The sequence below is a fragment of the Cyprinus carpio genome, chromosome B3, assembly GCF_018340385.1.
Source record: "Cyprinus carpio isolate SPL01 chromosome B3, ASM1834038v1, whole genome shotgun sequence".
NCBI classification, from domain to species: Eukaryota; Metazoa; Chordata; class Actinopteri; order Cypriniformes; family Cyprinidae; genus Cyprinus; species Cyprinus carpio.
Window position 1 is genome coordinate 11,193,441 of NC_056599.1, and position 20,495 is coordinate 11,213,935.

Genomic DNA, 20,495 nt, shown 5'->3' on the forward strand with positions numbered 1-20,495 from the left:
CAAGGAATGTCCGGGATCTTATTATTAGGAAATCATAAGGCTGCTAAAAATAAATTGGAATTATTCACCTTCTCTCATCACTAGTTCATATTGAATCCTGTACATCTACAATTTTTAAGATTTTATGTTGGCTTACAGATGGTACTTTTCAACAATGAGAACGTAGAAGAATGTGTTTAAGGGCTGTGACAGAACCCTTTCTTGGTGAGCTCTTTCTTTACTACTATAAAAGCATCCTTTGTCTGAATTTCACCCTTTATCTGTTAAATCGCAGTGATTTTCATACTTCGCTTATTTTGCACATGCATCATGAGGGAAATATTAAGAGAGCATAGAGATCATTGGCTGACCCTTGTTTCATCATTCCACAGATTTACAGGATTTTAGGAGTGATAGAGGACATTTATCATCCTGTCTTTCAGCCGCTGAATAGCTGATTTGGTGGTGTGTCGTCATTTTGAAAGATGGGCCGTCTTCTCATTTTCAACTTCCTTGCTGCAGGGTTTAGTTTTGCCTGTAATTTGTACCATCCATCTTCTTCTCTGCTGACAAGTGCGTCAGTTCCAGCTTATAAGAAATACTCCCACAACAGGTTGTGAACTCTGTGATTTTTACTTGGTATTATGTATTTGGTTTTCATCAGAACTACAGCTGTTGATATTAGCCCAAAAGCTGACCTGATTGCAGCAACTTTTGTATCACGGCCAATACGTTTTTTTCACAGGGGTCAGCAAACTTTGGTAAGCAGGCCACGGCACGTATACAACACTTTAACACTGACAGACAAGCAATAAGACTGAGAGACAGAATATTATACACTCGCAGAAAAAAGGTGCAAAGCTGTCACTGAAGCTAAAAGGTACATCTTTGTACTTTATTTACCCCTAAATGGTTATTACCATTACCAATATGTACCTTAAAGCTACAGTACATATTAGTGCTTCAAAAACTAATGTCTACATAAAAGTGCCTTTTGAAAAGGTATCAGTGAAAGTTTTGTATTTCTTTTCTGAGTGATAATTTTTTTTTTATAAATTATAATTTAAAGAAAATGGTTCCGAGTCCAATATGGAAAGTTGAAATAAATCACTAAAAAAGAAAATTAATAACCAAACGTATGAAATAATATAAAGATCTATATGTAAATGGTACACATACGGGTTTATAAGGAAGCATTAATGTTGAAAATAATGAGGTCAGTAAGATATTAAAAAAAATAATTATAATTATATATATATATATATAGTATATATATATATATATATATATATATATATATATATATATATATATATATATATATATATATATATATAGTATTCAGCAAGGATGCATTAAATTGATCAAATGACAGTAAAGACAGATAATGTTACATTTCTATTTCAAATAAATGTTGTTCTTTCAAACTTTTATTCAAAGAAAAGATGCATCATGGTTTATGCAAAAACAAAAAAATATTAAGCTGTTTTTAACATTGATAATTTTTCTTAAGCAGCAAATCAGCATCTTAGAATGATTTCTGGAGGATCGTGTGACACTGAAGACTGGAGTAATGATGCTGAAAATACAGCTTTGTATCACAGGAATAAATACAATTTTTAAACATTACAATAGAAAATAGTATTTTCAAATTGTAATATTTCACAATATGGTTGTACTGTATTTTTTTAACAAATGAATGCAATACAAATAAATGACTTATTTAAAATAACTTTTTTTTAAACTATCATATAAGTCTTCATAAATATTTTTTCATAATTTGAGTGATTATTCAGTTGCTAATATGATGCAGTACCATTACGCACCAATTAGGGGTCAGGATTTTAATGTAGGTCAACTGTTCAATTTTACTCATTACTGTAATGGGGCAGATTGAGAAAATGTTTAAATGTGGATTAGGCTTGCATGTTTAAAACAACATAAGATTTTCTTTTTTTAGGCTTTCTGATAGAGATACTGTCAGCATAAGGCCACATGCATCGATTCTGTGTGTGTGTATGTTGAACAAGGTTGTGCTTACGTGGGACTTATTTTCATGAGACTCCCTGTGATTCAGCTCTTTCTCTTGAACACATTCTGGTTGACTCATTGCATCTTGTGTCTGTGTGTGAGTTCCTGTTAAATGATGCTGGACAAAAGAATGTAATGATAAATGTAGGTGTGTTTATACATAAAAGCTTGAGCAAATGTGTGTCTGACTCTGTGTTTGCACGTACACATAACCTTTATAAACACATCCATGCATCCATGTGCTTGTGTCTGCGCGTGCTTCCTTGTGAGAAGGCAATTTGTCTCTTAAAATAGAAAGAATGTGTCAGGTAAACATGGATTACAGAAACAGTGGCATGATTTACTACGAGACTATTGACTTCCTGTGAAGCCGGTCGGTCTGTAAAACAATAAAATCAATATGAAAACATTTATCACTATGATAAAACTCATTTATCTTGTAATGTTTTGGTTTTTATATGGCTGTTTTCTTAAGGCTGTTACCAGCCAATTCAGGTAAAGAGCTAACAAAATCAAATATGGAATATAATAATAACAATGTGAAATTATGATTGTGTGCAAATGATAATTATGGAAAAACAAAAAAATATCAGTTAAAAGTGATTTTGAATGGTTACAAATACTGCACAAAAATATAAAGCAGCACTGATAATAATAAACAATGTTTCTTGAGCAGTAAATAAGCATATTGTGATAATTTATGAAGGATCATGTGACACTGAAGACTGGAGTAATGAGGTTTTACCATCACAGGAATAAATTACATCTTAAAATATATTGAAAAAAAAAAACTTATTTAATTACAATAATATTTCACAATATTACCGATTTTACTGTATTTTCCGATTAAATAAATGCAGCCTTTGTGAGCAGAAGAATCTTTTCAAAAATATTAAACCGAAAACTTTTAAACTGTAGGGTATGTGGTTACATCCTTGGATTATTTACATGTTTTGTTAAACCTAAAGTTTAGATTGTATTACATTTCAATAACTGCAGTCAAAATAATGTGTTTAGATTGTAACTTCCCATCTACACTGACAGTGAACAATGCGGCACACTAAAACCAGAACATGGTAATCAAAGAAACACTAAAGCTCGATTTCATCATTCTAGTTGTCACATCGCTCACTTTCAGTGTAGACAGTAAAACTGTCTGGCCGCTGGATCTGATTAATCATGGGGTGCTCCATATCCCTGTCCGCTCCCACGCTGCGGCCCACTCAGGGCCCGTCTGGGCCAGGCACGTTGCACTGACTCAGGACCAGCTCTTGTCTTGTCTGGCGCAGGGCCTGGACTGAAAACCCCACAGACCTGCCAGAAAGTGAGTCAGTCTTTTCCACCCAGACACACTGAACATGCTGGAATGCAGCGCTGTTCCCTCTCTTTTTCTTGGATTGTTTGACATTCTTTCTTAATTCTGTTTGAAAGCGTTCACCTCACCTCTGCTATAAAGTTAATAACTTCCGACATGCACCAACGGTATTGAGGATGTCATTATTTCAGTACGAAGCAGTGAATATCCACATGCCCAAAATTTAAGATAAAGAGAAAATAAAAAAATAAAAAATAGAATTCACCCAACTTGTAACTACACAATGTTGAAATGTTCTCAAATGGCTTCGTTTTTTTGCCATCTAGTGGCCAAAATACGTTAGCTTACAGTACATAAAACCTGTCCTGGGGAACCCCAACCACTGCACTGCATTTTGTTTGTCTCCCTCATCTAACACACCTGATTCAACTCATCAGAAGAGTCTGCAAGACTTGAATTGGGTGTGTTCAATGAGGGGTCATACAAAATTTATATTGAGGGGGTCCCAGGGACAGGTCTGAGAAGCACTGCTTTATAACGCCTTTGGATTTATACAAAGCAACAAACAAGTTTTTGTTTTTGTTTTAATTATTTTGACCAATCCTTTCCATTTCAAATATATAAATAAGTGGAACTGAACTGCCCGTTATTACTGGTACTGACAGAGCCTGCACATTGTCTCAAAGACAGTCACTTGACGCCACCAACTGGCGTAATCATGTAACTGCAGAAAGAGTCACACCAAATACGCATGACATTTCCAATCAAAAGAAAAACACATGAGAAATAAGTATAGAGTATTTTGTGTACAGAAATCTACTCACTTCTGAAATTCCTTGAGATTCTTAAGCTTTTCGTAACTGTGAGAATCCTGCGGATGATTCCATTTAGAATATATATATATTTTTTTAGTTGTAGGCCTAGTAGTAGTAGTAGTAGTAGTAGTAGTAATAATAGGCCTACATTTTGGTAGAATTTTGGGTTCAGGATTTGTCCAGACATTTAAATTTGGGCAGAACTAGAGGACAAATGCCAAGTAGAGGCTTTGAGGCTGTTAAATATTGAAATCCAGATACAATATCTTTTTTGCATGCAGACCTAGACGACACTGAAAACATCCAACATGTGCATGTATCTCACTCACCTCCGCCACCTCTCACTCCTGCCCTGTTTTCATCCTCCTCCACTGATGTTACGTGACCTGACAGCATTAAAAGCAAATAGTTTCACCCTTCAGTAATAAACAGACAAATTTATAACCAATCACTATTTCTTTGAAGACTTACATCAACTTTTGGCACTTTAACCCTGAAAAGCATAGGCTATGTCCGCCCAATGTATCCATCATTCATATTTTTAGCCACAAAATGGCTAGTGGCTAAAGTTTACAACCACAATGTGCTTGCGGTGATTTTAACTCACTTTCAATAAACGACTAGTAAACCACATTTATTTCTGCAGGAGTCTCTTCTCACTGAATCCCTGTAGAAAACTGCGTCGAAACACGTTCAAATAGACCAATGTATGTCAGTAGGGCTTTTAAATCATTCAGGCCCCTGTCTATTAGCCTACTAAAGATCACATGGTGATCAATCAATTATGTCATCAAACGCCTATTGAATGATTGCCTGCCACTGTGTCTATGTGTAAGCGTTATTGATTCGCGTTCATTTTACTGGACATTAAAAGCAATGATTTATCATATAAATCGGAATTATGAGATATGTCACAATTATGAGATGAAAATTTGATTTCTTTTACAAATTAGTAAAAACTATGACAAAGTCGTAATTATGAATTTAAAAATCAACATTTCTAAAAAGTCAGTTATAAATTTGACATTTCATGCCCTTATTAATTACTTATCTCATAATTCTAACTTACATAAATTACAGAATTTAGACTTCATGTCTCATTCTTATGACAATTTATCATGATTTTTTTTTTCCTTAGGTGGTGGAAATAACAATATTTTAGCCCTCAGATGAACCATTTTGAATTGAAAAAAGCAATAGGGCCTATTATTATATACTTTTATAAAAAATAAAAAAAAATAATAAAAATATGTCACAGTCATCTACTATAACATCCTAAAATATAGGCCTATAAGTGGCCATCGATATACAAAGATGCTTTTAGGATCTAGCTAACTGACAGAAATTTCACACTTTAATTTGGAATTTGAATTAAGGATAAAGGTTAGTCTAGGAATGAGAAATCACAGCAAGTTTTTAAAACAAGGTACCGGGTTATGATTTTATGTAAATGGGCCATAATTCAATAACAAGCAGAGAACAGCGGTGTCTAAATCAGTGAAAGTGTGTTGGACTGTCTAGGAGCCCAGACACACAAATCCTTTACTTTTGGCTCAGTATTGTACATTAGTTAATCTTGGTTTCTGCTCATAGGCCAAAGCTTGTGCCATTTCCAGAGAATCAGAAGCAAAAGCCTTTCCATGAATCAGATTTCTTATCAGATTAATTTCTCCACATATGATCTGCTAAATCACTGATATCGTCATGCTGTGGTCAGGTCTTCAAAATGCAAAACTGCTTTAAGATAAGCTAATCATGGTTCCATATAAGACTGTTTAGGTGCCTAGCACATTGTGCAATTGTGACTTTGGATGCATCTTGCTATAGTGCAGAGACTGTATAGCATAATCAGCCATGGAAAGCATTTTCTAATAGCTCATTTCAGTTCCATGAGCACCTCTTTTTACATCACAGCAAATCCACATAAATCTGTGCACAACCATCTTTCATCGCAGCTCAGCATGTAGATTGTGTTTATTGCAGTTTTGGATGGGCGACCGTTTCATTTCTGTGTTTTACATCGAGTGATCACAAAATATCAAAAGAACTGATGCAATGTTTTTCAGACACAAATGCACAAATCCATCAGTGAAATGTTGCAGGGTTCAGAATACACTCAGTGTAAAATAAAATAAAATAAAATAAAATAAAATAAAATAAAATAAAATAAAATAAAATAAAATAAAATAAAATAAAAATAAAATAAAATAAAATAAAATAAAATAAAATAAAATAAAATAAAATAAAATGATACCATCGCATATTTTACATAGCATTATATCTAACATTTTCAACATTAACTAATATAAATAAATATTGTTTTACTAACATATCTACATTAAGATGTATTTGAGCGATAATATAATTTATCTTCTTAATTCTACTCTGCAAGAGCTTGTATAAGTCCGTAAAAGCCCAGACTAATTGGAGTCAAGTTGCTTGAATTCGATGCTGATGAAGAAGGATATAAAACATGGTATAAAAATATCCACTGAATGTTCAGTAATGCTGCCACACTACCTCATAAAAATGGATTCATCAAATGACATGTAAATGAAATCACACATGACAGTGGATGTGAAAGTGTGCCTCTGGAATGCCACTGCACCTGTTGAAGCGGCTGGTCTTCTCTCTCTCACTCACACACACACACACACCATCATCATGCTGTAATCAGGAACACTGTGAACTGATAATGTGTTATCCACAAGCAGTCTGTATAGACACTGACCTATGTAAGTGTCTCATCCCAGGCCTCTAGGTGTATGATTGTGTTTCAATTCAAAGTTAGTGCATTATCGTTCAATGTATCTGGTTAGGCTGTCTCATTATGACAGGCAGAGAATGAGAGCTGAAGGTCATTGAGAAACTTTGCTTCATCCCATTATCACTGCCCTGAATGTGAGGAATTCAAGAAGGTGCTGTTTTTGTTATCTGTCTCTTGTCACTTAAAACAATTTAAAGTGCCTGGGTTATGAGTTCATGAAACTGAACCCGTGATATTTGTCTTTCCACTGAAGAGCCCTACAGTCAACATCATTGATGCTATTTACTTACTTCAGGTTCCTGGTTGTATCATGCATGGTTCATTGGTGCTTGTTATTCCAAGGAAACAAACTGTTCATCAAAATGCAATAACGTCACCAAGCCCTGATATTTCAACCTTTCACAATCCAATTAAATGCATGCTTATAGTAATACTTCACCCAAAAATAAAAATTTGCTAAAATGTTTCTCGTCCTCAAGCCATTGAAGATGTAGATGAGTTTGTTTCTTCATCAGAACAGATTCATAGAAATGTAGCATTACATCAGCTGCTCACCAAAGGATCCTCTGCAGTGAATGGGTGCCGTCAGAATGAGAGTCCAAACAACTGATCAAACACATCACAGTAATCCACAAGTAATTCACACCACCCCAGTCCATCAATTAACATCTTGAAAGGTTAAAAAGCTGTGTGTTTGTAAGAAACAAATCTATCATTGACACATTTTAACTTTAAACAGTCACTTCTGTCCAAGATACGAGTCAATAAATAACACTTCTTACAGTGAAATAGTCCTCTCACATCAAAATCCACAGACATATTTGTTTAGAAATGTTTAGGACTGCCTTTTGCTTTTAAACAGTGCTTGAACTGTGCATATTTCTCTCCTGATTCAGAAGAGATTACTTTTCCAGTGCAAAATTATGGATAGAGGACTTGCATTTTACAAATAATCAACATTTCAAAAATAAAAAATTAAAAAAAACTGTTTGGAAAATCAACCTGACTCCACCCAATCACTGCAAAATTTTTTATCAGCTGTTTGGACTCTCATTCTGACGGCACCCATTCACTGCAGAAGATCCTTTGGTGAGCAAGTGATGCAACGCTCAGTTTCTGCAATTGTTCTGATGAAGAGACAAACTCATTTACTTCTTTGATGACCTGAGGGTGAGCAAATGTTAATTTTTGGTTGAACTATTCCTTTGAAGCTCATTAACCAAGTATCCTGTTCCACCCAGAAATTCATCTCACAACCACAGAAAAATAGCTTGTGAATGCTGTTGAAGTCCTCATCAAATCCCAAGGTGAAATATGCCAGAAATATTTTTTTTTCTTCATTTGTGTCTGAATGACATGTCTTGACAGATTTCAATAACTGTTGCATTAAATATGAGTCCTCCAGAATCAAAGCTGAATAACTCTGTTATTTTGTGGCTCGTCCTGATGACAGTGAAACAGAGCGCATGAGTTGTTTCCGCTGGCCTTTTGGGCATCGACGTAGAACGAAGTCGTAGTTGGCTGATGTAGACATGGCATAATATACATTGGCCTTTTTTGGAATATGCAACTCTATGACAAAAATATGAATAAGAATTATAAAAAAAATTTTAATAAACAACATAAGATTAACCTTACATTCATAGATTTCATTTAAAATATGGGTTTCTGAACTTCCTCTAATTTAATAATGACACACTTTATTTGTTTAAATGAGTTATCATTACCTCTGCCTTGGGCCAGAACTTGTATGAGGGTGAAGTCCTGCTCACTAACATCCTCCAGGTTGTGTTTTTGCAGAGCTCTCTGGATTACCTGGGCCGTCTTATCCTGACTGGTCAACTGTGCAAGAAATCATGGTGAAAAAACATCATAAAAGCCAGTTGAGACAGAACAGAAACCATCCAGTTTTTGCTAAATATTTACAGAAACTCAAGAAATGAAAGAAATATTCCACAATCTTTCGTAGCTGATATTCAACAGAGGAGGATAAAGAATAGGTTTTGAACGATGATCTTCACTGAATCGTATGAATAGTTACATTTATATTTAACAAACAACAACCTTTTATACAGCTTGTTGATTATGCATTTGATGATGATGATGAAGAAGTAGCAAATAAAGAAGGTGTTAAATTGCACCTGTAAATAGCAAGAATGCATTTTCTTAGGCTGCGTAATGAATACTAATTCAGCTGAATATCTAAAAGAAAATTTCCTCTTTGTGTTTGGCAGAGCATTTGTAATGGTGTCAAAAGCAATACAATTCAATACAATACAATACATCTTTATTGTCAACCATGGTTGAAACAATCTCAGTGATAGTTTATTTCCATTAAGATACCCAAAACAGCGGGGGTGTTTTTGTTTGTTTCTTTGTTTTTGTTTTTATAATATCAAATTACTGAGATCCATTTTCTGAAATATCTTATTTTAAAACACTCATAAAACCAGGTCACAGAGTTTGAAACATATTATCAATCTTTTATACTTAGATCTATATAAAAATGTTACTGGCCAGTTCTTGCATTCATTTTATTATTTTTTATTATATATTTACATATAATAAAAATAATAATCATACAATTATATCTCTAACTAGTCAGATATCAGAGATGCAGGAAATAATTATTATTATTACTTTTATTATATAACATTATTATTATTATTATTATTATTAATTCCATTATTAATTTCATTAATTGTGTATGTATATACATATACTATTAAATATTATTTCAAACCAAAATAATGCTAGAGATGCAAGAATACATTACCATTATTAATATTATTATTGTCATCATTATTATTTGTAAAAATTGTGTGTGTGTGTGTATTATTCAATTAATAATTTAATTAATTAAATTGTATAATTGTTTACACACACACGCGCACACAGTACACGTATACATATAATTAAATAATTGTATGTATGTATGTATGTGTGTGTGTGTGTGTGTGTGTGTGTGTGTGTGTGTGTGTGTGTGTGTGTGTGTGTGTGTATATATATATATAGATGCTGTACAGTATGTATTAATACATGTATTGTACAATATCTATAGTTAGTTACCACTTATTAAATGAGAAAGTCTGTCCTAAAAAAACGCTGTCCCTGTCCCATACTCACCAGTATGCTCTTGTACATGTTTCCATTGTTGCAGAACTCCACGCTGACCCTGATGATGCACGAGTCGTCCACCTGTCTGTTGTAGAAGGGCAGGGAGGTCATGGAGACGGAGCGCTTGTGGGACGAGACCAGGTGAGGGTCAGCTGACGCTGAAGAGGAGGAGAAGGAGGAAGATGGATTCAGGTTGAGGTCCTGCTGAGAGCTGGAGGATGAACTGGACATGGTGGAGGAATCAGGAGAGGAAGACGAGGGAAAAGCCTCAGCGTTCTGAGCACAGCTGGAAAGAGACTGGAGAGGAGAGGAGACAGTCACATTTTAGAGATCACCAGGCACCATCACAGTCATTTTCAAGTGTGAAGCAACAGTTCAGTACTGGTACAAATAGATTTGGATGATTAGATATGGATAAAAACAAGGTGACTTAACTTTGTGAGGGATAATGTAGAGTTTAGCTGTCATTATAATGACTGAATGATAAAATAACATCAGTTTTGTTGATGTGAGCTTAAATTATTTTATTATGCGAGGAGAATGAAAGCATATGGAACCAGCTAGACAGAAAATAGAGGATGCTGCTGAATGCACTAAGGTTATGGGTTCAATCTTGTTAAAATGTAGCCTCAGTGCATATAGCATGAATGTAATGTTGTGAAAGAGCATTCAACATTTTATTAAAACTTTTCAAAACTTAACAGCAGCTTCAAACGATGGAAGCGATTAGGACAAATATTTTAAAGAATTTGAAGCATTCAAGTGCTGACGTCTATCTGTCCCTGAATACGGTGCAGAGGGCATGACTCCTGAGACAAAGCACACTTTTTAATGCTGTGCTTGAGTCCTGGCAGCGACGTAAACACGAGCAGGGGGGATATTAAAAACAAGGACAGAAGCTTTAGTAATGATGTCAGAGTCCTTAGAAGTGAACAGTGATAATATCTCGATGACCTTAAAAGACATAAAATGGCTCTTATGCTCACCGAAGCATTTGCATGATCAAAAACACAGTAAAAACGGTAATAAAAAACGGTCATAAACATATCACAATCGAAAAATAACTCTATTTGTTCCTATCAAAGCTGAATTTTCAGCATCATTACTCTTTTCTTCAGTGTTGCATGATCCTACTCTATTTGAATATATTTTAAAATGTAATTTATTCCTGTGATCAAAGCTGAATTTTCAGCATCATTACTCTTTTCTTCAGTGTTGCATGATCCTTCAGAAATCATGCCAATATGCTGATTTGCTGCTCAAGATACATTCATTTATATCTAAATCTGAAAAGAGGTGTATTAAAATATTTAGTTTTTATTAGGAATAAAAAAGTGAAAGTCCCTACTGATGTCTAAATACACGCTGTCTAAATGAATAAATGTAAATGTGTATGTGTTCACACACAAGTACCGGTGATATAAAAGACGCTGATTGAGAAGCGGATATTTCCTCAATTTCAGAGCCGCTGGATCCTGACGAGGACACACTGATCTGGTCTGCGTTCTTTTTGGACTCCTCGTTCCCTGTCAAGAGCCTGCAAACAGATTTCTCCTATATTATGTTTATAAAAGCTTGCAGCTGACAGGACAGTCGCAGCAAACTTAAGTTAAAATGGTGTTTAAGCTGAACTTATACTCACGATGAGAGCTTTTTGGCGAGAGTTCGGTGACTCCAACCGCTGTTGGATGGAGAAGTGTCATGAGGAGTCTCCAGCTGTCTGGAAAATTCATAGCTGAGGACGGGGAGACATAAGCACAATTCAAATCTAGGAAAAGGAGTAATGTCATACCAGATTTTGGAGGGAATCTCTTTAAAGTTATAAAATTATTTGCAAAAGTTTAGGCTGTAAAATACTTCAACTTCAGATTTCTATTCTTTTTTATTTATTTATTTACTTAATATTTTTATATTTGAAATATTTTATATTTGTATTTTATTTTATCTTTTATTTATTTTTATTTATTTTACCATTTTTAAGACTGTTTTGTTCGGTTATATAAGATTACACTTCATTCCGTTGTTTTTCATTTTGTGTTTGTTTATATTTATATTATTACAAATGATATAATATTTTTGCAGTCTCACCTCTCCTGATCCGATAGCAGTTTCTGACTCTGTAGCCAGGCAGCGATCTGAGGATGATGTGGTAAAACATACTGGGAACACAAGGCCTGCAGCTGACGGATCTGCTTTAAAATCTCATATTCCTGCAAAACAGTGGGAGTAATTCCCATGAAATGAAGAGGCAAAGCAGCAACAGAGCAAAAGATTAAAGAGGAATACAAGGAACAAAGCCATGACTGTTACATAACACACCCTGCACAAATAATCAGTCATGAGATCAGTGTGTGCCTTCAGAAGAAGAGAGTGCTCTGTAAACATAAAGCTATCTCTACAGTGCCAACGTCAAACCAACGCTTTACAGAGGAGTTCACATTTGTTCAGAACGGGCTCTTTAAGATCACACCAAATCTATAGCAACAACAACATCTGGACAAAGACGGCTCACTTTAAGTATATTTAATTAGACAGTTCAGAAGATAAACAAAGAGAAGTACTCACCCGTCTCCTCTTTTCAAAGTTAATGAGGCCACCCTGTTAATAGTATTAACAGAAATAAATCACAATGACACATAATGACAACTCTGCATGTGTATCCAAATGAAAAAAAAAATGGATATAAAAATAACTAATTTACATTTTCAAAAGAAAATATGAATGATGCAATCATCAAGGTGTTGCTAGGTGTCTGCTATTGTTTTTTTCCTTAGTTGCTATGCAGTTGCTAGGGTGTTTTGGCTGGTCACTAGAGTGTTGCTAGGGTTTTGGGCATGATATTTAGGCACACTGTAATGCAGCTACTATGATGTTCTAAGTGGATTTAGCACATTTTCTTCTAAAGTAGTCTGAGTGTCGCTAGGGTGTTCTGTATGTTTTTAGCACGCAATAATGTAGCTTTTAGTGTTCTCTGAGTGTTTTTCAGCACATTCTCTGCTAGGGGTATTTTGAGTGTTGTTAGGGCCTTATTAGGCTGTTGCTAAGGTGTTGCTAGGGTGTTGAAAGGGTGTTCTGGACAGCCATTAAGAAGTTTTTAAGTGGCTGCAAGGTACTGTAGCTACTGTGGTGTTCTGCTGATTTCAGTGCCCAGTTATATGCTGCTATAGTGTTTGGGGTGTTTTTAGGGCATTTTGTGCTAGTGTATGGTTACTAGGGAGTTACTAGGTGTATGCCAAGCAATGAAAATGTAATATGTTGCATGAGCATCACCAATAAAGGCAAGCACTCAGTAATTTCTAAACAAACATGATTCTGATTCCAGCCTCACCTCCACAGTGTCCGGTAGGGCCGTGTCCAGCATGGTCAGTACTGTAAGGTATGTCCCCAGATATGGAACCGTCCCTCCAGCTGAGCTCTGTAAGAAAACACTCTGCTGTTAATCACCTGAACAGCATCACTCAAAAACACTGATTATTCAACAGAAAAAGAGTGCCATCTGTCGTCATCTTTACCATCTGTTTCGTTAGAGGGCATCTCTTGGATGTTTTGGGGGTAGTGTTATCCATGTCAGTTTGACTCCCATCCTAAAATATGTGAGACATAGCATGTAGTCAAGCTAAGAGGTCACACTCTAATAATTATTAAAACACATAGCATAAACAAATACTACTGTAGGTAAAATAGTCTAATCTGAGCCCTTTGTTATTTGTCCATCGATCATAAGAACAATGCTTTCATGTGAACTCTGAGATCAGGTCATCGCTCTGATAATCTCAGCACACTCTGCTCGAACAGAGACGTCAGTTTTAGACAAACATCACCTGTGTCTCAGTCCATAATATCATAAGTGGATTAAGAGAGAAAAGAACTCCAAATGTGGGATCAAAGGTCTTCCACTTGAAATTGTAAAAGAACACTAAATTAAATTCACATGTCGCTTGAACTGATTTCAAAAACCTGGATAAAAACAGCAAAGTCTATTCAAGGCGTATTGATCATCGTGATCTTTCATCAGGTAGCACAATGTCCCAGTGCTGTCATTATTAACTAAATCTATTAGTTTTTGCAAATGAAATAAAGCTGAAATAAATATTATATTAAAAAGTTGGAAATGTTGCCTTGTGAACCAACTGAAGTAAATATGTTTAAACTGAAGTACTAAAATTATTCAAACTAAAACTGAAATAAATAAAATATAAAAAAAAACACTAATGAAATTGACAAATGCGCATTATAAAATTACAATAAAAATTAAAATGTAAAATAATAAAAAATATTAATAAAAATGATGATGGTATATAAATAATACTGGAATAACACTGATGTGTTCATATAGCTTACATCCACAAAGATTTCTCGGCTGGTCAGAACACAGTTCTCATCTGGGAAGGTTTCACACAGGTTCTCAAAGACAGACATGGCCTCTCTGGAGATACAGAATCAGACGTTTACAACAAAATATGGCTTAACCATAACGTTTTACAAAAACGTCTAAAGATATCACAAAAAAATACAAATAAAAAAAAAATATTTAGAGAACAAACCCAGCTATACGAGACCAGTGTTGGGAAGGCTACTTTTGAAATGTTATAGGTAACAGATTACAAGTTACCCTTTTTAAAATGTAATAAGAAGTGTAACTATTGCAATTACTTTATTAAAGTAACTGATTAGATTTGTTGATTTTCATTACTTTTCGAAATTTCTAAAAAAATGTTTTTAATCATTTTCAAACATTTAAAGCAGTCCGGGCTAACCTTACAGTAGCACTTACAGTAGACTTTCAAAATCACTTGAATTAAGATTGTAATCATTTAATTTTAAATCACAGCCACTGCAAAATCAGACTTTAGCACCTTTTTTTACTGTGAGGTAAATTACAGATTTAAAATCATAAGATGTAGTTTAATAGCTATGATACAGTTTTTGAAATCAAAACATTACATAGCTATGACGGGCATCTAACAATGCTTTGGAAAAAAAAAAATATAAACATAAAAAAAAAAATATAAAAAAAAAATATGAAATAAAACATGTCCTAAACTCCTTAACCCAAACTCATAAACCATATCACACAATACAAATCAGTAAATAAAACAAATAAAATAAATTCAATTAAAATCTTCATAATGTGTGTGTGTGTGTGTGTGTGTGTGTGTGTTTGTAAATATTCAGATGTAACTCCCATTTTAATTGTTAACATTTTCATAAGTAACTGTAATTACACATTATTTCTCAGTAACTGTAACAGACTACAGTTACATTTATTTTGTAATTAAATTACATAATTCTGTTACATATAATAGTTACTCCCCAACACTGTATGAGACTATAGCGACCATAAAAGCCCATAATATTTGTGTATTTCTGTACCTGCTGACAGCAGCCCATGTCTTCCTTAGTCTATAGATGGGGTTGGACTGAAGGGCAGACAAAATGGCTTTAAGAGAAGAGAAGTTCTTCAGCTCTCTGCACACCTGTGTGAAAAGAAAAGTCATTCTTTAACACAATTTTTCATATGATCTTTGAAAGAGTCTTTAAAAAAAAGACTAATTAATCTCACAGGGATAGCACGAGAGTGACTTTGAAACATTGAAGATCATTTAAACCTGCAGCTGTCTCTAAAAAGAGCGAACCTGTGCAATCCGAACCCATTTCTCAATGACTCTGGCTCTTTGTGCGACAGATGTCGAGGATCGAAGAAGAGAAGTGATGACCCAGTTGGTGACTGCATTGAACTGGGCGATGGTGGCCCAAATAGTGGGCGAGAGGTTCTCCTTCTTGTCCCGTTGAGACCACACACAACCCAGACACTGGAAAGGGACCACCTTCATAAACAGGTCCTACAACATCAGGAACACCAGCATTACAAGTCTATATGACCACGAGGAGTCATACAGAAGCAAACAATAAAAACTTGCACTCACAGCGTCCATTCGCGTGAGCTGTTCAGCGACATCCGTAACAGAGAAACCCATGAAATCCGCCAGGTTATCTGACTCATAGTCTCTCACCCCTTTATTCAAGCCTGATTCTTGTATTTGATCAACTGGACCACCTGCCACAACATCTGGATGCGCAAAAGACACCAATTCAAGAGGTTCTAAATGTTGATCTACACACATTTTTATAGCAATAAAAAACTAAAAATGATGTACAAATCAAATAAAAAAAGTGAAAATTCACAACAGATTATCCAACAATGACCTTCAGCCTGAAAGTTCTTAAGGAGCGTTTCATAGTGCTTGGCCAGGGGGAAGAGAGCGGGGTGTCCTCTCAGCTGTAAGCACATGAGACGCAGGGACGAGTGCATGGGAGCATCCCTCAAATCATCACTGTACTCCTCCAGCCACATCTGGAGCACAGTCCACAAAGAGCTGTGAGGAAACCAGGAAAGAAGCAAATATTGAAACTGTATTTTCAAAACTGTTTTATAGAAACTGTACAAATTGACAGCACAAAAGAGCCACAGTGTTTTATATAAACACAGTTATAATATACAGTATAGACTACATGACGACGTGTGTGTATAATACACACATCAGCTTTGTAAATCAACAATGACAGTTTAGTATACTTAACATTAAAGGTTAAAGTTGACAAAAATCCTATTATCAGAGTATATTTTTACCTGTTAGGGTAATTGGTGCTGTCAACCGCAGAGGCAAGGTGTTCCCTATTAGGAAAAAATGAAAAAGTACAGTTCTTTACAAATACTATTTATGTATAAACATTACCAGTACTGTTTGTGTTAATTATTTGAAGACGACTTGTCATAAAACCGTCTCGACAAAACAGTGTAAAAAGAGACAGTAGCTATAGATCAAACTGCCAAGACACACCTTTATATTTTATATGCTCAAGAATGAAATAAAGATTGATGCAGAACTGCTTTAAGCCTTTATTTATTAGTACCTGCACTGTTTTCCAGTAAAAATATCTAAAAGACACATTTACTAAATAAATAAATAAAATAAATGCAAAAAGTGTGATAAATAAAAATAGTGCTATAAATAAAAATAGTGCAATAATAAAAATTGTGCAACAAATAAATAAAGTGTGATAAATAAATAAATAAAAATAGTGCAATAAATAAAAAATGTGTAACAAATACATGAATAAATTGTGATAAAAATAGTGCAGTAACTAATAGTACAATTAATAAGTAAATAAATAAATGTAATTAGGTTTATATGGTATATATGTATAACAACTGTATTAATTAAGATTCCATAAAAAACCAACATATAAATTAATTATTCTAAATGTTTTCAGACAAGTCTGTCATATTCTGTCATTTGTCTGGCTGATTTAATGAAGAGGCTTTTACAAACCAAGCGTTAAATTAAGTATGTGAAATATAGCATTAAGCACTGCATAATTAATATAGTATATAAGTATATAAAGCCATGAACCCTCAGAGATGACCAATGGAAACAGAGTTTAAGGAAGTGGTCAGTGATGACATATCTTAATGATGTAGGGAAAAAAACAGCACTCACAAACTAGAGATAAGCAAATGCAGCTGGCCATCACAAACTCACATTTGCATGTGCACACATCTAAACACACACCTCTGGAGGAGCATCTCGATGAGTTTGTTGGAGCTGGTGAAGGTGCGATACGTGGACAGCAGTATCCTGCCGTAGTCTTGCTCCTGACAGCAGGGGTCCAGAAGGTGAGAGACCAGCTTATCCAGCGTAGCCGCTTTTAACCTGCGTACTTTACATGTTCGGTACTGAACGAACGCCTCTGTGGGACCGGCCGACTGCTGGACCGGCTCCCTGCGCAGGGTGATCCCAAACACCGCCCCGTCTTCATGCTCCTCACCCCACTCCTGAACAGGCTCCTTTGCCACAGATATGAAAAACATTACAAATAATTATACTCTAGTGATAAAAAAAAAAAAATTACTACTATTAATAATAATACTGTAGTGATAAATAACATTACTACTAATAATAATAATACAGTAGTAATAATAGGCTACTGTAGTTCACCAAATAAAAATTGTTACAATTTTCTATTTTTACTTATCTGCATTGTTCCAAATATAAACTTGTTTTGTTTTTTGTTTTTTAGTTAAGTTTAGTTTAGTTTGATTTAGTGTTTAGTTTTTAGTTTAGTTTAGTGTAGTGTAGTGTAGTGTAGTGTAGTGTAGTGTAGTGTAGTTTAGTTTAGTGTTTAGTTTTTAGTTTAGTTTAGTTTAGTTTAGTGTAGTTTAGTTTAGTGTTTGATTAGTTTAGTTTAGTGTTTAGATTAGTTTAGTTTAGTTTTTATTTTAGTTTAGTTTAGTTTATTTGATTTAGTGTTTAGTTTAGTTTAGTTTAGTTTAGTTTAGTGCTTAGTTTAGTTTGTTTTTAGTTTAGTTTAGTTTTGAAGAGGATTTTTTTTTTTTTTAAGAATTAAAGCATTTTCATTTTTGAGGGAATTATTCGTATAATTTAGAGATTATATTAAATATCTGACATAAATATATGATTAATTATGGTGAAAACAAAATAGAAATAGTGACCACCTAGTTGCAACACCTACAGTAAAATACACACTTGTTCCAGAGTTTAAAAACTACAGTAAAAAAAAAAAACAGTAATATCTGAATATATTTTAAAATGTAATTTATTCTTGTGATACAAAGCTATTTTTTCAGCATCATTACTCCCGTCTGAAGCGTCACATGATTCTTCAGAAATCCTTCTAATATGCTGATTTGCTGCTCAAGAAACATTTATTTTTTATCAATGTAGAAAACTATCACTTTCAATCGATTTAATGCATTCTTGCTGGATAAAAATATTCATATGTAAATATAAATAAAAATAAACAAATAAATAAATAAATAAATCTTACTGACCCTAAACTTTAATGTATTCTTTAATCTGTATACATTTTAAAATCTTCATATTACAAATATTTGAGTTAAGCAAGAGACCTTAATGCAAACTATAGCATAGCACCTAAATGGATGGGCTATATCCTAAATCAAATAATATCAACCAAAAAACACTCCCCATAATGCATTATTTGTATAACAACACTGGGGACCGGCCTGTCAGCTAAAAGCAGCATGGATTTGCAAACCACAGACATGAGGACAAAGAGTCATTCTGACAAGCAGCTGATGTGACTGTAACATTAGGGCAAGTCCACACAAGCACACTTCAGGATCAGTCCTGCTGCTGAGTGTGGGTTATGTGCTCAGCTCACCGTAAACTACTATTATGAGCTGCTGTGACACTCAAAACTATCAATTACCGCCCATTATTACCAAGTTAAAAGGATAAACAAGACGAGAGCTGAAGATGTGAAAACACAAGCAAGCAAAACAAGAGACTACTGTTCAAATCCAAAGTGCTTGAAAAAAGAAAAAGGAATAATTGCAGTCGCTAGGGTGTTCTGGGTGGCCAGCAAAGTTTAAAACTGTTTTTTTTTTTTTTTTTTTTTTTTTTTTAAGGCAGTGGCTATTTGAAACAGCATGTCTGCCTCATGACTATTGTCACTCACAATCTGAATATAACATGAGTCTTTCCTGATGAATAAATAAAAAAAGAAATGTCTTTTGATTAATTCCACTGAACAAACACTACAGCTAATGAGAAGCTGTCTACAGCTCAAGAGGAACAGCACTTCAGTTCAAAGGACATGCACCTGGGACCTTGTATTTTCAGCCTGGGACGCTAAACATATTATTATACATAAAAAACATTAAAGCTGCATGATATGACAAGCACAATGATTCTGTCTCTCAAAACCTTTTCAAACCATTTTATCTTGTCCTTTTTCCAAAACATGCCCATTCTCAGTGTTCTTTCAGCTCTATATCTCCTCTAAACCACACGTGAATGGTTACTGTAGACACATTCATAACATTTTTCACTCGATCACACAAGGTCATGGGCATCTGCCATCAGATAGCAAGATGTGAGAGAAACTGGCTTTTATTCAAGGACCAGGAAAAGAATAATGTCTGCTTTCTGATGCTCAACAAATAGTCCAGGCCATGTGTGTTGTCAGTAAAGCACAGAACTGGCACATGAGAATTTTTTCCCCTCAACAAAATAAGCTGTTCAACAAAAGCTGAACTGGAAGTGCTGCTGACGCGGTCATTTACTCTGGCTTAACGTCTGTTGCCCACATTCACCAGCCCAAATCTCACAGCAGACAAAATAGAGGCACAGGACACACAACACTGGGCACAAAAAAAACATTTCTCATTGTCAAATGTTCAAAAAGTTCTATCACATTGTGTGTCTCTCTCTCTCTCTCTATCACATACTCTCTCTCTCTCTCTATCTCTCTTAAAAAATCTACTCTCTATATCACATATCTATCTCTCTCTCTCTCTCTCTATATCTATATCTCTATATCTATCTCTCTATATACACGCATATCTATATATACCTAATACATACAAAGAAAGATATTACTTTAAATAATTTAAAATGCACATGGAAAGAAGAAGAAAGAAAGA

The 20,495-nt window shown here is 34.5% G+C and overlaps 1 protein-coding gene and 1 long non-coding RNA gene across 2 annotated transcripts in view; both read right to left on the reverse strand.

The window, feature by feature from the left end:
- Positions 1-1,872: 1,872 nt before the first annotated feature.
- On the reverse strand, positions 1,873-4,823 carry LOC122136873. Its single transcript, XR_006154368.1, has 4 exons — positions 4,612-4,823; positions 4,470-4,526; positions 2,217-2,294; positions 1,873-2,128 (listed from the first exon to the last, which is right to left on the reverse strand). It is a non-coding gene; the product is annotated as an uncharacterized LOC122136873 (long non-coding RNA).
- Positions 4,824-7,978: 3,155 nt separating this feature from the next.
- Positions 7,979-20,495, reverse strand: part of LOC109057555 (ral guanine nucleotide dissociation stimulator-like 1) — a 13,997-nt gene continuing 1,480 nt past the window's right edge. Inside the window, exons 2-17 of the mRNA XM_042719652.1 lie at positions 17,599-17,873; positions 16,656-16,700; positions 16,232-16,401; positions 15,952-16,094; positions 15,661-15,867; positions 15,398-15,501; positions 14,366-14,450; positions 13,537-13,608; positions 13,353-13,439; positions 12,590-12,622; positions 12,113-12,234; positions 11,667-11,759; positions 11,438-11,561; positions 10,034-10,321; positions 8,635-8,749; positions 7,979-8,479 (exon numbers count right to left, since the gene is read on the reverse strand). Coding sequence (XP_042575586.1) covers positions 8,334-8,479; positions 8,635-8,749; positions 10,034-10,321; positions 11,438-11,561; positions 11,667-11,759; positions 12,113-12,234; positions 12,590-12,622; positions 13,353-13,439; positions 13,537-13,608; positions 14,366-14,450; positions 15,398-15,501; positions 15,661-15,867; positions 15,952-16,094; positions 16,232-16,401; positions 16,656-16,700; positions 17,599-17,873 — 2,109 coding nt within the window. The 3' untranslated portion in view covers positions 7,979-8,333. The remainder of the gene's footprint in view (positions 8,480-8,634; positions 8,750-10,033; positions 10,322-11,437; positions 11,562-11,666; positions 11,760-12,112; positions 12,235-12,589; positions 12,623-13,352; positions 13,440-13,536; positions 13,609-14,365; positions 14,451-15,397; positions 15,502-15,660; positions 15,868-15,951; positions 16,095-16,231; positions 16,402-16,655; positions 16,701-17,598; positions 17,874-20,495) is intronic.